The sequence below is a fragment of the Oratosquilla oratoria genome, chromosome 36, assembly GCF_046742065.1.
Source record: "Oratosquilla oratoria isolate Oo_2021 chromosome 36, ASM4674206v1, whole genome shotgun sequence".
NCBI classification, from domain to species: domain Eukaryota; kingdom Metazoa; phylum Arthropoda; class Malacostraca; order Stomatopoda; family Squillidae; genus Oratosquilla; species Oratosquilla oratoria.
Window position 1 is genome coordinate 46,689,396 of NC_134812.1, and position 18,140 is coordinate 46,707,535.

An 18,140-nucleotide genomic window follows, 5' to 3' on the forward strand; every position below is an offset into this window, starting at 1 on the left:
TTACATACAAACCATGAATTACATAACAACCATAATTTGCACTCTAGCCATGAAATACATTCAAATGATCTCCATAGTAACCAGGATTTACATCTCTCAGCTCAAACTCTTCATCATGATGATGACTCTTTCCTTCTAGACAGTGTCACAGCAGCAACAAATGACATTGAGGATCATCAGGTTCACACACCTCCTCCACCTCCTTCCCTTCATTCCTTAGAGCCTCAGGAAGCTTCATTGGGCAATCAGATTGGTGTTCACCTGGCAGCATCAAACCATGATCCTTTGGATGTAGGTGTAGTTGGTGTAGGAGGTTTGGAGACGCCTGTAGGTTCAGTTAATCCTCCACCAGATCCAAGCCTTGTAGAGGCAGATGAGAGTGAGATGGAGGAAGGAGAACAAGATGGGAACACTTTAGAGGATGAAGACACAACATCAATTGTAGTACCTCTCCCATCCCTCAATGCAGTCAATCTGGAAACACTTTCTTACTCATGGCCTTCTTAATGATTACCTTGAAGCACTAAATACTGTAAAACCTCATTAAGTTTATTCATTGTGAGGCTAAGCCAGTGCAGCATGGCAGTGTGAGGAACCAGCAACCTGCAAGTAGTGGTCCTGGGAGACAGACCTCGGAAAATGATCTCCTTGATACTCATCCCATCAGCACACTTGCCTCCATCCAGGGGTAGTACTCTGTCTACAATTTTTACTTTTTCATACAAGAAGAGCTGTCAACTAGCCACTATTCTCTTTCCAGCCAGTAATACAGAAATAGAGCTTCACTTATACAACACAGACAATAGTCCAGCATTTCACTCCAGAGAGATCTAAAGGAGGGCCAAAGGACTGTTAGTTGCATTTATTATTAACAAATTGTCTGACAACAGATTTTTTTTTTTTATTACTTCAAGGTTTGCCCTTTAGATGTCAGTTTTGCATTGTAGATACATTTATAATTTATAATGTAAAGAAATTACTGTATACTGTATGTATGTATGTAATGTAAATATAACCTTTTCATACATAGATAAATCAGTGAAATGTCAATAAAAGTGAACAAAATAGATATGCCAGTTTTATTATTTACATATTCCACAGTAGCAAAAGAAAAAAGATAAAATTAAGTAAAATATCCATATAGGGGCAGAAAAGAGAAGTTTAAATGTGTTTGAGATGAAGTGTGAAAAATATGGTGGGGTTTAAATGTTAAATAGAGTGAAAATTAAGGAGAGCAAGGGTAGAAAAGGAACTGGCAAATAGGACTGATGAAAGATAATTGGGATGGTTTGGGCACATGGAAAGAACAAGTGACAAAAAATTAGCTAAAAAGAGAGTGGAAAGCAGAGGTGGATAGAATGAACTTGAGGGGACAACCAAGAATGAGATGGATGGGATGAAGGGGACTGAGCAAGAGGAGAATGTCTGTTGAGCAGGAAAGGAAGTAGACAGGGGAGTGTGAGTGGAGTGTTTATGGATGATTATGTTGACACAGCCCAAAGGGATTTCTCCAAGTCTTTTTCTATTTTCTGCCTGAGGGGATGAGGAGGGAGGGTTGCTGTGTAAATGAAGTGGCCCTGGTGTGGATGTACTGTGTCTTGCTGCATTGCTTCTGACCCAGGCAGTGGGCATAAGGCAGGAATAACCCTTTCATCCACGAGGAACTACAACAAGAGAGAAACAATGAGTGTGGAAAGCGGTTTCAAGCAGTCTGTCTTTTCTAATCTATAGCTGTGTTCTCTTGATATTTCATCCCATACTAACAGATCTTGTCTATTTTTGGGTGGTCTACTTAGGAGGGGAGGTATGCAGACTAAATTTAGAAAAACAATGACCATCAAAGTAGTGGTAAAAAAGAAAATTTAGATATTGCAGAGAAGGAGAGTTGGGTTTTGTCATCAAGAAAAGAAATTGTGATAAGGGAAAAAGCTTTGGACTCCACCTCACTTGAAAACACTGGGGTGAGTTACCCTAAACAAGAGAAGTGTACTGTATTTCATATAAATATGATGAGTCCCCTGTACAGGGGAGTTAGGAAGTTTTTAAGGGAGAACATTCAATTTGTTGCCCTGGATCTCTTGCAGGAGATCCATCTCCCCAGGTAAGTGACAATGGCCACTGGATTGGCTTAAGAAAGATGGATTGTGTTGTCTAGGTATAATTAGGATGGGACAGTGTAAGATGAGACATTCTGTCTCTTTTGTGTGATGGTTGCTTCTGGGGCAGTTTGTTTCTGTAGCCAAGCCTATTCTGTGTTGATATTTTTTAATGCTGGGTGGTAACCTGAATGCAATCATGCAAGTGTGACTTGCGAGAACTTGGAAAGTTTTTTTCTGTGGGGTTAATGTCTGGAGGGGTTTAATGGAGTAGGGAGTTTGGTAGTTGGTACTGGAGAACTTGTTTTGTGATCAGAGTGTGAATGTGTTTTTTATGTGGATGAATTGTGTAGCATAAGTTGTAGATTATTGTGAATGTTTGAATACTTTGAAGTTATTCTGCCTATTATCGATGCAACTGAGATAGATCTCCACTGTTTAAGTAGTATGCTGTTTTTTTTTTTTTTTTTTTTTTGCTGTGTTTATGTGATGTAATGAGATGGGTGATAAGGGGTAAGGGCTCTTTCATAGAACTGTACCCATAATTTTAATGTGATATTCTATGGGGAGAATTTCAGTTAAGTGCAGGTGATCTGTAGGAATGATTCTGGTGCATTCTATTAATATCTACACTGCTTTATTTTGTACAGTTTGTAAAGTGTATGTTTTTCTGATTGTTGTTGTTGTTGTCGTTCCCTAGACTGTCTGTCCGAGCAGTCCCGTCTCCCCAAGGAATGCCACAGCCGAAACTGGGGTTTCCCACAAATCCTTTATAGAGTGTATGTTGTGTTGTTTGCAGGCATGATTGTGTATAATGCAGTCTTCCATTATGTGTTGTATGGTATGGGGTGAAGTGTTACATCCTGGGCAGCTGTTCACAATGCAGTCATCCAGCCTCCTCTGGTAGCTTAGAAGTACTGGGTGGTGGCCACACCGCAGTCTGGCCAAGTGGACTCTGTCCTTTTGTGGGAGAGAGGATTCAGAAGGGTGGATATCAGGGGGTCTGGCATGCAGCAGTGTATTGTCTTTCAGTGTGTTAATGGAGCGGTGAGTGATATGATTATGAATATGTTGTGGAGGAAGAGAAGAGAGTATCTGTGTGTGATACAGGTCTTTGGGTGTTGTTTTAATGTTCCTTGGTGTGTGTGGGTGTTCTGCTATGTAGTGTAGCGGGTGTGATGTGTTTGTGGTGGCTGCAGCAAGTGTTTGTGTGCCTCTCATGTCGAGGTGGTCCTTGACTTTGAGGACTTTTGTTTCATGGTGTAAATGGTCTGTAGGTGTCGTATTTGTGCAGCCTGTAATTGTTTTTAGGGCTTTTGTTTTGTATGATTTGAAGGGTGTTGTGGTGTGTCTCACTGAGATTAGGAGCCCATGCAGGACTCGCATAATTCATCACTGAGCGTATGCATTGTTTGTATATTGTATTAGTTTCTTTGTTTTGTCCAAATGTTGTTCCAGTGATTGACTTAGTGCGTTAAGTCTAGGTGTGCATTTGTTTTTTATGTTTGTGATGTGTTGTTTGAAAGACATGGATGTATCGTATGTTACACCAAGAATTTTCGGTGTGTTTGTGTGTGGTATTAGAGTGTTGTTGATGTAGAGATGAGGTATGTATTTGTGTTCTTTTGTCCAGTTGGTGAGAAGTGTTGCTGTAGATTTGGTTGGAGCTATTTTGAGTCTGTTTGTGATGAACCATGTGTTGAGTGTATCAAGGTATGGCTGGATTATTTCTGCAGCTTTGTCTGTGTTACTATGTGTGCATGTGATTGTTATGTCATCTGCGTAGGAAGATATTTGTATTTCTGAGGTGTCTGGTGTGGGTAAGTCATGCATGTATAGATTAAAGAGCATGGGGGATAGAACAGAGCCCTGTGATACTCCATTCTTAATGTTTCTGATGTGCGATGATTGGCCATTATATGACATGTTGGGAATCATGCTGTGGAAACAGTTGACTTTGGTTCTTAAGAACTGTATGTAAACTGTGATTAAGATTTCCTTCTATTGTTCAAACCCTGTGCTTGCAATCAATTTTAGTATGTTTATTTTCTTGTTGATTTTTACTTTATAGTGTTTGATGTGCAGGCTGAAGGTCATGAGAGTATCATAAGTGAGGCCTAGAACTTTTAGGTTCTTTTACAATGGAAGGGCTTGGCCATTTTATTTTTTCATTGGATGATTTTTTGAACCATGGTTGTCTAGAGTGTTACTGATAATTCTATTATTACTAAACCATTGTTCTGGTATGTCTAAGTAGGCTTGGGTGTCCTTGGCTGCTATTTTTTAATTGCTATACTGGTTTATTGTCATGTTTTTGTATAGTTGTGTGTTTTGGTGTTATTTTCAAGATCTGATGTTGGAAGATTGTTTGTGAAGAGGCTGAATAACATAGGTGAAAGTATTGCTTCCTAGGGAACTCCATTGAATTGTGGTATAGTCCCAATTTTTATTTTATTTTGTGTTATTATGCACTACCTGCCGACTAAGAAGTTTGATAGCAATCTTTTTGTAGATATGAATATCTCTCTCTGGTCTCTTTTGATAGTATATGTCTAGAAAACTGTATCAAATATCTTGTTTATGTCTACATAGCAACCATAACTGTTCATTCTGGTGGTGCTTTCTTGTTAAATTTCTCCAGCATTGGTTGATGTTTGTGAGAAATGTGTTGGTGAAGTGTTCCTCCTGGTATTGGTTTGGGGAAGTGAGTAGGTTAGTTATATTTCTGTCTGCTACTAATCTTTCCATCAGGTTGGATTTGGTGGACCTTAGTGATATTGGTGTGTAGGATGCAGGGTTTTCAGGTGGTTTGTTTGATTTTGATATGGGTATTATATGGGATCTTTTCCAGGTTGTTGGAATTTTATTGTACATCCAGGAGTGGTTGAAAGTATTAGTTAAATATTTTATTGCATTGTGAGGTGTAACAGATCTTTATTTAGTCCTTTATCATGGAAGTTTTAGGGTTTATTTCCCTTTCCATGTCTTTCTTGGAGAAAAGGGGTGGGGGTTTGAATTTTCATATCACATTAGTTATTTTCTTATCTCTTGTTATCTCTGTTTTTTTGTAATTGTGGGTTTGAAATATGTTCTGGAGAAGTGTTTGCAAAACAGTGGATGACATCTAATCTCAATTCAGCACTCACTGAACCTCTTGCACTGTCAAGACAGGTCTGCAAGATTTCTCAGGATTCCCAGTCATGTTAGGGTTCCAAGGAACACTATTGCTGATGATGCTCCAAGCCAGCAATGAGGTTCAGCAGGATCACCATCAAGAAGACCAGATTGATGGCTAGAGGCAACCATGGCAATTTTATTGCTAATTTGGCTTCAGCACGGTGATACTACTTTGTCACTCTGTAGGTAGGCCATCCACCTGCCTCCTAGTAGAATGGTGGAATCTATCTTCCACAGGATCCACCTTGGACACCGTTGTGAGTGGCAGGTGTTACACCCAGGGAGAGACAATCATGAGTGCTGCAAACTTTGTGGGGCCTCGGTGCAACAACCCCTCTACCACTAACTGTAAATTTTAGATCTACTGTCATTCTTCGCTTAGGCGTCAGCTTGTCGCTCACCTGGAAAGAAGTGGCTTTGCACCTCACTGTATCTCCTTCCGAAGCAACCCTCAGCTTCCTATAGAAACACCCTCGCCATGGTGCTATCTAGGGTCAAGGGATGCCTTCCCTTCCTGATCTCCGAGTAACGCCAACCCCCAACAGTGGCATGACGTGGGCCCTGCCTCTTGACCCGACCTAACCCAGTGCAATTACCTAATTACGCACCACGGGTAACTTGCCCACGCAGTATATATACAGACGCTCCTCAACTTACGTTTTAGTTACGTTCCGAACGGCCGAACGTAAGTTGAAAATGAACGTAAGTTGTTACTGTACCATACATCCGTAAATTCTATTACCGTATCTTATAAAACACCCCTAAATCATTAATTATACACATAACATTGTAAAATGATAACATTAATTTCAAATAAATTAAATTCAAGCAATATAAATTGAGATGGTGGAGGAGGATAGGCAAGGCACATTTGTGCCATGTAAACAATAGACGCAGCGTCATGCGTATCGTTTGAACTACGGAGAGCGCGCTAAACTAAAAAATTCACTCATTTTTTTTTTTTTTTTTTTTTACAATTTTTTTTTAGTCAGTTCAAACGTAAAATAAAAAAAAAACGTAAAACGAATGAACGTAAGTAGAGGAGCGTCTGTATCGGCTTCCGCCGCATGTAAAATCAGTTCACTCGTACCTTACAATAAAGGAGACGAACTCACCAAAAAATCTTTCTCTTCAATAGTAGCATCGCTACAGTACATCTCATCACCTTACTTTTACCCACATTTATCTTTAACTTCCTTCTATCGCACACCTTCCCACACTCTGGCACTAACTTCCTCAATCCCTCCTCTGATCCTGCTACAAGCGCAGTGTCGTCAGCAAGCAACAACTGGATTATCTCCCACTTTTCTAAATTTTCTTTAACCATCTACAACCCCTGACCCACTACCCTTGCATTCACCTCTCACACCACCCCATCCATGTATAGATTGAACAGCCAGGGCGACATAACATATTCCTGACGAAGTCCCACCTTTACCTCAAACCACATCCCCATTCTTCCTCCACTCCTAGTTCTACTCCATCCTTCACTCCTTCCCACTCCTCTCTCAGGTTCTTCTTATACCCCTTCTCCTTTTCTTTCTCATTTTAGCAGTTCACTCTAAGTACCTCTCTACATTCTGCCCTTTTCCTCTTTCTCCACTTATTCTCCACTCTCAATTTACCTTCCACCAGAAAATGATCTGATATTCCCCCACTCTCTCCCCTTAGAACATGTAGGTCCTTAACTCTTCCTACTATACTCCTGGTTACCACTATATAGTTCATTAACGCTCTATCTGCCACCATTCCACCCACCACCCTCTCCCATGTGTACTTATGCTTGACTTTCTTCCTAAACATTGTATTTGCTAACATCAACTCCCTTTCGAGACACATCTTCACCATCAACTCTCCACTACGATTTTTTCCTGGAACTTCATACCTCCTAATCACTCCGTCAATCGGTTCATTTCCTACCCTAGCATTATGGTCTCCCAATACAACTACATTGACATTTCTCCCTAATCCCTCTATGCACTCATTTAAATCCATCCAAAAAGCCTCCCTTTCCTCTACGCTCTTCTCCCTACCAGGTCTATACGCACTTACAAAAACCCAAATCTCCCTTCCCAGCTTCACCTTCATCCACATCAACCTCGAAGAAACCTCCTTCCACTCCACTACACGTTTCTCTATCTCTTCACTTACTAGTATAGTGACCCCTTCTCTCCCTCGTCCTCTCTTCACTCCTCAGAACCTCCCAGCTACACTCCCAAACTCACACTCGCCCCTCCCTTTCAACTTAGTTTCACTCAATGCCAACACATCCATTTTTCTTCCCACAAACATACTGCCTATCTCTTCCCTTTTACTCTCATCTGTACCACATTCATGCACATTAAAAGACTCAAACCTTAGGGTGCTGGTTGGAAAACTCCTAGACCCTCTTATACCTTTACTTTTTTCAGGAATGTCCCCTTTGGGGCTACAGGTAGCAGGATTCCTAGTCCTATCCCCCCGTCCCATTTTCTATCACCTCGTACAACTCAAGTGGAAAGACTTGGTGGCAGCATTCCTTTCCCCCACCATAGGGTAGGCGAAAAAGGAAATGAATATTCAGAGAAATGGTACAGGACAGTAACAAGGGGTTGGGGGACAGCATAACGGAGGGACAGTCGCAGTATATAAAAGTGTCATCGTTTCTCTATGAACAGAGTCTTCCTCTATCACAGACAAAATGATGTGTGACTGATCCGTAGGGGCACCCCATATAGACCCTAAAGTATCAACTGCATGATACTTTGCCACAATAACATGCGGCTAATACCTCAGACGGGGTATAATAATAATAATAATAATAATAATAATAATAATAATGATAATGATGATGATGATGATGATGATGATGATGATGATGATGATGATGATGATGATGATAAACACAAGAACAGAACATGTTGGTATGTAACAATCAGTAAGATAATCTTGCTGTCATCGAATTGCTAGTATGTAGCGCTATTGTTTTGCTGAATGTCATTCAGGCCACTTCATTTTTCGTTTTCAGTTTCTAGGATGTTATATAGCAATGTTTTTCATATTTTTCTTTCGTATAACTTGTTGCATTTTCTGTTGCTATTTGGGTAGGTTTCTACGGATCTTGTTCTGTTTTAGGATTTGGGTTTTAGTTTTTAATACAGTAATCCTTCTCTTTTTCATTCTCCCTTTCTTGCGTTACCAATAAATGTAGCTTCTCCTGTGGTGGCGGTACTGCATCCAACACCGACCACATCCGAGACAAGCGTCTCCTATGCAGACCGAGACGGGACTAATGACGTCACGAACGCGAGCGGAAACACGTGCACTCACCAGGGCTCGCAGTTGGCCCATATCCAAAGGGAAGGCGACCAATCAGAAGACTAGTCAGAAACTGGGACCTGACTGTGAGCTGCTACCAGGGTTAAAAAAAACGGGATCTTGCCAACGGAGGGCAGAGCAGATCTCAGAATCAACACACCGCTCCTAGAGATCGGACGTCTCTGCACTCCAGCTCTCTCGACAAACGCCCAGGAATCTTCGCCGGCCGGTGGTGGCGAGGAGATATATCTCCTTTGCTGCTGCCGGTCTGGCACAGGCCGACCTCTTCGTTGACGTCGGCAGGCGGGTTTACACCAAGACAAATACACACATTTCCCAAGTCACGTAATTATCTGTTTTGAGAGTAAGGCTGGGAAGAAAAGAGGCACACGCACACTTGCTCGCTGGCTTAGCAGAGGCCCAACACAACTCTCATTCAGAACCCTCATCTGCTCGCAGGCTGGTCGACGGAGAGGAATTGGGACGCCTCTCTGTCCAACCGGCCCGCAACCTAACGCTGGCTTCTTCGCTGACGCTGACGAGCGAGTTTACACTTCTGACATTTACACACAATTCCCAATCACGTAATTCTCGGCTTTCAGAGTTGTGATTGGAAGGAGAGAGATAATACAACATCCGCCCACCTGCCCCCCCTCGCACCGCCACTGAATCAAATCTACAGGATCTCAAACCCAACCTGGGGAAAAGCAGGCTACTCAGGCCCCACCTATGGCTTATCAGGAACGCGCTCTACACGCTCGCCGGTGGTGGCGAGGAGATATATCTCCTTTGATGCTGCCGGTCTGGCACAGGCCGACCTCTTCGTTGACTTCGGCAGGCGGATTTACACCAAGACAAATACACACATTTCCCAAGTCACGTAATTATCTGTTTTCATAGTAGTGCTTGGAAGAAAAGAGGCACACGCACATTTGCTCGCTGGCTTAGCAGAGGCCCAACACAACTCTCACTCAGAACCCACATCTGCTCGCAGGCTGGTTGACGGAGAGGAATTGGGACGCCTCTGTCCAACCGGCCCGCAACCTAACGCTGGCTTCTTCGTTGACGCTGGCGAGCGAGTTTACACTTCTGAGATTTACACACAATTCCCAATCACGTAATTCTCGGCTTTCAGAGTTGTGATTGGAAGGAGAGAGATAATACAACACCCGCCCGCCTGCCCCCCCACTCGCACCGCCACTGAATCAACTCTACAGGATCTCAAACCCAACCTGGGGAAAAGCAGGCTACTCAGGCCCCACCTGTGGCTTATCAGGAACGCGCTCTACACACGGGAAGTGAACTCTACTCACTTCCCGTAAGATACACACACGCACCTCACGAACATAGCCACAACCCACGCACAAACATCTACACTTACTTTTTCTTCGACTAAAATTCGCTTCCTTTCTAACTTTCTCTAATACTACATCTCATTTCAGTTTACCTCCCACTAAAGATTTTTCCGTTTTTCCACCTTTCTCTACTACTACGCCTCCTACCATTTTCTAAAGTTTTGTTGGTGATCCTAATCCCGGCGTCGGCGCCGCCGTCCAAGTTCCCAGTCCATTTCTCCCGAGCCAAGACCACCAGCAGCCCCTAATCGCTCGCTAATTCGCCCGGTGGCAATAACCCTCTTTTATACACTACTATCTTTTCATTTTCGTACAGACATTCTTCCCCTCCCACAAAAACCGATCCCGCGCAAGGAATTCAGAATTCAGATTCAGAACAGCTTCTTCACTAGCAACAGCAACTCGTCTAGCTCCGAGGCCTTCTCTCTCCTAGCATCGGATGGAGGATCTACAAGCCCAAGACCTCTCCAAATACCAGGCGAGGGTTCGAATCCCAGTGGGAGAGTTTATTTCCAAATGTCGTGATGACATACATATACATATACATATGTATATATATATATATATATATATATATATATATATATTTATATATATATATATATATATATATATACCGGGTGCGGCAGGCATTTATGAACACACCTTTTCGGTGACATAGTATTCTAGATGCCACAGATTGAACATGGCGGAATCGAGGATCACTCAGAAAATGAAGAAGCATGCTGTAATCGTCTCCTTGGCTGCAGGGCACTCCGACTCCGAGATCGCTGCATTCCTGAATGTCGCCAGGTCGTTCGTTTTCAAAGTTTGGAGAGAGCTTGATGCCACCAGTGGCGATGTGGTAGCCGTTTCTCACCCGAAACGACATTGCCGGCGCTCGGACAGTATCAAGACGCCTGAATTCATCAGTTCTACCCAAGCTGCCATCGACGAGGACCCTGGGAAGTGCATAAGGGCACTGGGCAGTGAGTTGCACGTTGATTAGGCTACCGTCGGACGTGTTGTTCATGAAGATCTCCCTTACAAGTCGTACGTGCTGCGGAGAGGACAGTTCATGTCCCAGACAACCAGGGAGAACGTAAGACAGAATGAGTGGGAGGGTGGTGAGGTAAACGCCAAAAAACCGTTAGAGTTTTATTATTGACGTTTTGTCCTAGAGGGACTTCTTCACACTCTGAGGAAGTCCTTCTAGGGCGAAACGCCAGTAATAAAACTCTGTTTTGGGCTTTTACCTCACCACCCTCCCACTCAACCAGGGAGACCCGAATGACCACGGCCAAGCGTCTCTTAAACAAGCTGAAACATCCGGAGGAGCCAGGAATGCTGTGGTTCTTCTCCGATGAGAAAAACTTTGTCCAGGACCAGAAGGTTAACTGCAGAAATTTGTGGATGGCTGTGTCAAACCGCTGAGGAGGTTCTGACCGTCATGCGCACAAAATTTCCAGCCTCCGTAGTGGTTCTGGGTGTCGTGAGTAATGAAGGCGACCTGATGCCTCCACATTTCTTCCCTCAAGGTCTTCGAGTTAACGCCACTGCTTACACCAATGTTTTAGACACAGTTGTGAAACCATGGATTACTGCTGTAGCACGTGGCAGGCCGTATGTTTTCCAACAGGACTCCGCTCCATCGCATACGGCCCACACCACCCAAGAATGGCTGGCCAACAATTTTCACGACCACGTCACTCCCAACATTTGGCCCCCTAGCTCTCCTGATGTTAATTCTTTAGACTATTACGTCTGGGGCGTTGTTGAGAGGGCACAACACCGTTGGAACTCTTATAGAGATTCCCACTGTACTTAAGAATTTCAATGCAAATGTAGCCTTAAAAAACAATTCAACCCTAAAAAATCTTCTCATGAAAAATTCCCCTGATAACTCAATAGGCTGAGTATACAAAATACCTTGTAACAAATGTGATAAAAGTTATGTTGGTTAAACAGGAAAAGAATTAGAGGTTAGAATAAAACAACAAAACAGTATTAAAAAAGGCCAGGAATCTAGTGCCCTTTTTAAAAATGTTCGTGACTTTGACTGGGAAAATGCTTAAAAATTGTGCAGTGTAAAAAGATAACAGAAAGAAATAGAGTCAGGAATCATCAAATACAATTATGACCAACTTATTAATAATAGTTTAGGATTATATAAATTAGATCCATATATTGTCAATGATATAAATAGTACATATTTCAAAAGTTAATGTGACAAAATTTCTTTTTCCACGACCTCGCCGAGGGACCCAACCTGAGCATTCACGCTTCGGAGAGGGGGTAAATGTCTCACTTGTCCTATTTATACTCTGTATCTTAACTTGTTTGTACTCACTTTTCTGTATTCCTTGATAATGTGAATATATCACGAAAGCGCTCGGACTCCGTGTGTTTTTCCTCTTCCTAGTGGATTCTGCATATTTGTGATTCACGTGTGCCTTGTGAAATTTGTGCATATATATATATATATATATATATATATATATATATATATATATATATATATATATATATATATATATATATATATATATATATAATGTATGTATATATATCAAGGACTACTATTAAACAGGACGTGCACACCCAGATTCCTGGCTCCGCTAGCGGAGGCCATTGCTTTCTTTATAACCTAACATTTTATTTTGGATAAATAAACCAAACTAGAAACCTATCATTGTATATAGGACAAATATATCAACTTTTGACTTATTCAATGCAGTATAAGTTAATATAAAATTTTATAGTGAAATAAGATTTTTTTTAAGGTACTGTTATGCTTTGAAATACCAATTTTAGCCGGACTTAACATGTATTATTGTGTTAGTGGACACTTTAAAGGAACCCAAGTTGCTGTTTTACTTTTTACAAAATGGATTATAGTTAAACCTTTGTGATTGCAAACAAACATTCACACAAATATATAGATATAGAAGCAAAAGCTTACCAGACTGCAGCGATTAATCAGCGAGCTGGGCCTTCTTTACAGAGGTCTGGAGAAGGACTGCATTCTTCTGCTGGTCTTTCTCTAGGTTGTGGAGTCCATTCAGAAGAACATTTGCCAGACGACGGAACATCTTGGGACAGTCAATGTCAATCCCACTGAAGCTGGCCAGTGTCGACAAGATCTCCATCAGTTTTTTTTCTGGCAGCAGGAACGGTGACGGGCTTTCTTGATGAAACACAGTCCACATATGACAAGATCAAAAGTGCACACATGTGGAGTTGTCAGGGAACCTCTGGACACTGTCTCGATAAAGTCCTTAACGTCACTGGTCACAAGAGGTTCTTCGGCGCTGAAGACCACATCGTCCGCGCACTTCGTTTGAAGCCACCCCGCCACATAGGCCACACTGGATTTTTCATTCATAGTCAATGTCACATCTGTGGTGCACCTCTCAATAGAGGCTGCATCCTCTAGGTCAACTGCAGTCCCCAATTAGGTATGTTCTTGCGACACAGGGTGGACATCGATGGACTGGAGGTTTACGGCAGTATATCTCGTGAGCCGCTGCTTGCATGCGGAGAACACATCCCCAGTGCTCATGAAAGAGTTTGCACCAGTTGATTAACGGTAGACTGAGAACTCCCTCTAAAGCCGGTCACTCTGGATCTCACGCAGCAGGACATACTGGAAGTCAGCGTTTCTGAACAAGTAGCGGCAAACGGCAGTCAGTCCCTGCATAGTCTGCACTAGTTCATTCTTGGTGTCATGGGTGAAACACTTGATTCGATTTGCTACATGTCCTGAAGAAGCCTCTTGGAAAATCAACAGGAAAGTCTCCAGGCTGGTTGACTGGGGATCCTGAACAGCTCGATATGGATCGTTCATGCGCTTATCTTACCCCTTCCCAGATACATTCATTAAATTCCACCAGTTGAGGATGATTTGGATGAACTTAGCAGTGTCATGACATCCTCTGAGCTTCAATGTAGCCACAACCTTTTCTTTGAAGACCTTCAAGACATGCTGCACATTTTGTAGTTGAAGTCGTGAGGGGTTGACAGCAAATTTAGTGAGGGGAGTAGTCTTCAGAATACTGCCTTTCTCTGACTCGTACAGTTCCTTGACGTCAGCAAATGATGCTGTTGTTTTATTGTCAAGACTGATCTTCTGGCACTTCTCACTAATCCAGTTGTTGCGGATGCACTTCAGAAGATGCACTGTGTCAAAAAGGAGAAACCAGACATGATCTTTGTCAAGAGGATGCTTGGCTGTGGCACGGCAATCACCCGGAAAATCAAACAGCTTACAGTACTGCTGGTTTATCTTGTGGTTGTTTGTGATAGACCCGATGACACGCCCACCTGCCCTCTCAACAGCAGCTGTCGCCTTCTTCACACGCTCAAGCTGGTATGCTGCTGTGAGTTTGTGGACGGGTGTCACAGAAATCATAATACTAGGTCCTCTGTGCAGCGACTTCATCATAATACATAACATAGAAGTGGCCTTGCAGTCTAGCTTGTTCACTGCCATGCCACTCAGAACTCCACCAGAAAATGCAACAGTTGGCCGAATCTATACTTCATCTATCAAGAGAAATACATTCTTCTGCTGCAGTGTCTTCACTTTGGCAAATCTTTCCCTCATCACCTGATCCTTGTCAATATATGAAGTGATGTATTGCAGCTTGCGTTTGCTTGGCAGGACCAAAAAGTCTCTGAGCTGTTCATAACTACACTTGGGGTATGATTCAAGAGCAAAACAATAATCACTCATGGAAAACTCACAAATGAAAAATCTGTCAGAATCAACAACAAAGTTATTACGTGGTGGTAGCACATCAAGCCACTTCTGTCTTTCATAACGGTCTTTTGGCAGTCGAAACACTCAACACCTGTAATCCTTGTTATAATTACCGTTGCAGTTCACAACACCACACTTATTCGGCATTTTGAATACACAAAATCAGCAAGAACCTATGTAAACAAACATTATCCACTTCTAAATGCAGACACACGCGAAAGACGCACCGACACAACCTTACACCTCCACTGCTCGTAGCACACTGGACTGGACTCCGCTAGCGGCGCCAGGAATCTGGGTGTGCACGTCCTGTGTAATAGTAGTCATATATATATATATATATATATATATATATATATATATATATATATATATCATATATATGTATATATATAATGTTTATATATATATATGTATATATATAATGTTTATATATATATACATATATATATATATATATATATATATATATATATATATATATATATATATGCACACTGAATGGTTCCCAGTGATCAATTAATATCTTTTTCAATCACATATCCCTTTTAATTCCATGCCATCGCAAACGAGACTGAGAGTCGCTCGAAAGAGGCATCCGTTGGAAATTGAAACGTGGACGAGCCGAGGATTTGAACCCAGCTAACTCATAACAAAGTTACAGTGACGTAAACCAATACGCTATCAAGAGAGATATAAGTTGAGTACGACTTTCGTATATTTGTATGCTCGAATTACATACACCTACACGAAATATCGCGTTCAACCCATCTCCGCCATGATAGAGCATTGGACGTATGTGCACGTGGGAAAGTTATACATACACACTGAATGGTTCCCAGTAATCAATTAATATCTTTTTCAACCACATATCACTTTTGTTTCCATGCCATCGCAAACGAGACTGAGAGTCGCTCGAAGGAGGCATCCGTTGGAAATTGAAACGTGGACGAGCCGAGGATTCGAACCCAGCTAACTCATAACAAAGTTACAGTGACGTAAACCAATACGCTATCAAGAGACATATAAGTTGAGTACGACTTTCTTATATTTGTATGCTCGAATTATATACACCTACACGAAATATCGCGTTCAACCCATCTTTGTCATGATAGAGCATTGGACGTATGTGCGCTTGGAAAAGTTATACATACACACTGAATGGTTTCCAGTGATCAATTAATATTTTTTTCAACCACATATCCCTTTTAATTCCATGCCATCGTAAACGAGACTGAGAGTCGCTCGAAGGAGGCATCCGTTGGAAATTGAAACGTGGACGAGCCGAGGATTTGAACCCAGCTAACCCGTAACAAAGTTACAGTGACGTAAACCAATACGCTTTCAAGAGATATATAAGTTGAGTACGACTTTCTTATATTTGTATGCTTGAATTACATACACCTACACGAAATATCGCGTTCAACCCATCTTCGTCATGATAGAGCATTGGACGTATGTGCGCGTAGGAAAGTTATACATACACACTGAATGGTTCCCAGTGATCAATTAATATCTTTTTCAACCACATATCACTTTTGATTCCATGCCATCGCAAACGAGACTGAGAGTCGCTCGAAGGAGGCATCCGTTGGAAATTGAAACGTGGACGAGCCGAGGATTCGAACCCAGCTAACTCATAACAAAGTTACAGTGACGTAAACCAATACGCTATCAAGAGAGATATAAGTTGAGTACGACTTTCGTATATTTGTATGCTTGAATTACATACACCTACACGAAATATCGCGTTCAACCCATCTTCGTCATGATAGAGCATTGGACGTATGTGCGCGTGGGAAAGTTATACACACTGAATGGTTCCCAATGATCAATTAATATCTTTTTCAACCACATATCACTTTTGATTCCATGCCATCGCAAACGAGACTGAGAGTCGCTCGAAGCAGGCATCCGTCGTCCAATGCTCTATCATGGCGGAGATGTGTTGAACGCGATATTTCGTGTAGGTGTATGTAATTCGAGCATACAAATATACGAAAGTCGTACACAACTTATACATCTATTGATAGCGTATTGGTTTACGTCACTGTAACTTTGTTGCGGGTTAGCTGGGTTCGAATCCTCGGCTCGACCACGTTTCAATTTCCAACGGATGCTTCCTTCGAGTGACTCTCAGTCTCGTTTGCGATGGCATGGAATTAAAAGTGATATGTGGTTGAAAAAGATATATCATATGTATATATGTGTATATATATAAATATGTATATATGAATATATATATATTCATATATATATATAATATGGATGTATGAAGCATGCGTATCTACCCGGTAAACCTATATATCAATTAAGAGCTCTCAAGTCTTAATCAATGTGTATGGGGAAATCCGAAAAAAAAAAATCCAATAAGTCACCTCTAGACCCTCCTTCGTCTTCCAAATGAACAGCCAAGGCGTCTCCTCACCCCTTCAAGTGGCAGAGACACTGACGAGATGCGAGTGAATATGACTTCATAACTGCCTCTCTAGGGCAGGATTATTTTTTCCACTGTGTTGAACTTCTTTCATCCTGTCGTTTATTTCTTTTTCTCTTTTTCATTTTTTTCTTTTTCTCGTTGCTCCTTATTCCTGTCTCTTGTCCTACACCCACCACCTGCCTTCCCGTTTTTAATTTTGTCAAATACGAAAAACTGAAGCTTTGACAGCACACATGGTCACGTGATTACGTCATCTCAATAAATTAATCCCTTTTATACCTGATGACATTTCTCCGGTTACATGATTAGGCTGCCTCCAGACTATTCCACTCATAACTGTAGCACCCCTTCCGTACCTGATAGTACTCTTACCATTATTCTGGATACCACTGGTCCACTGGGAGAAAGTTGACCAAATCGTATTTTCGCATTTTATCTCTTAATTGAAATACATTCCGTCGTTGAACACGATGAACAAGATGAACATAATAATGCACTAAATGCCATGGGTTATTTTTCAAATCTCGGTTTATCTGCTTGTAATTTGTTTGTTTTTGGTAAATTTGTTGTTTTAGAGAGAATTTTCAAATGTATCTTCTCCATTGATCCTCAATAGCTACGGTAGATGAAATATAATAATTATGGCTGGCTGTTTGAATGACTGACAACGGCTGTAGCTAAGTTCGGCGGCGGCATAATTGTGATATGTCTGTTTTTGTATCAGGAAAGTCTTTGGCACCTCACAATCATCTTGTCTCGTCGCATTTAACCTTGAATATTTTGTGCCTTGGGTTGCCTATTCTAAAACAATACTATGTTTATTTTCGTAGTGAATAGTAGAAAAATTAAATTATTTAATTTGCTTGAAGCCCCCCCCCTTTTTTTAGTCATATGTAAGTGGCCCGTGGTTTTACATCATTGACCCCTCACACGTCGTCGGCTGAAGAAATTCATTTGGCATTAACTGGGATAATATATATCATTGACATCACAGTGTTGATAGGATCGTCACATACAGCTAAATAATATATTAT

General features: G+C 41.6%; 1 protein-coding gene across 1 annotated transcript in view; it reads left to right on the plus strand.

Annotated features, from left to right (window-relative positions):
- The window catches only part of LOC143018992 (uncharacterized), a 33,539-nt gene extending 32,478 nt beyond the window's left edge, over positions 1-1,061 (plus strand). The window contains exon 6 of the mRNA XM_076174697.1: positions 1-1,061. This exon is cut by the window's left edge and continues 1,131 nt beyond it. Within this exon, the coding sequence (XP_076030812.1) occupies positions 1-507 (507 nt within the window). The 3' untranslated portion in view covers positions 508-1,061.
- Positions 1,062-18,140: the final 17,079 nt, after the last annotated feature.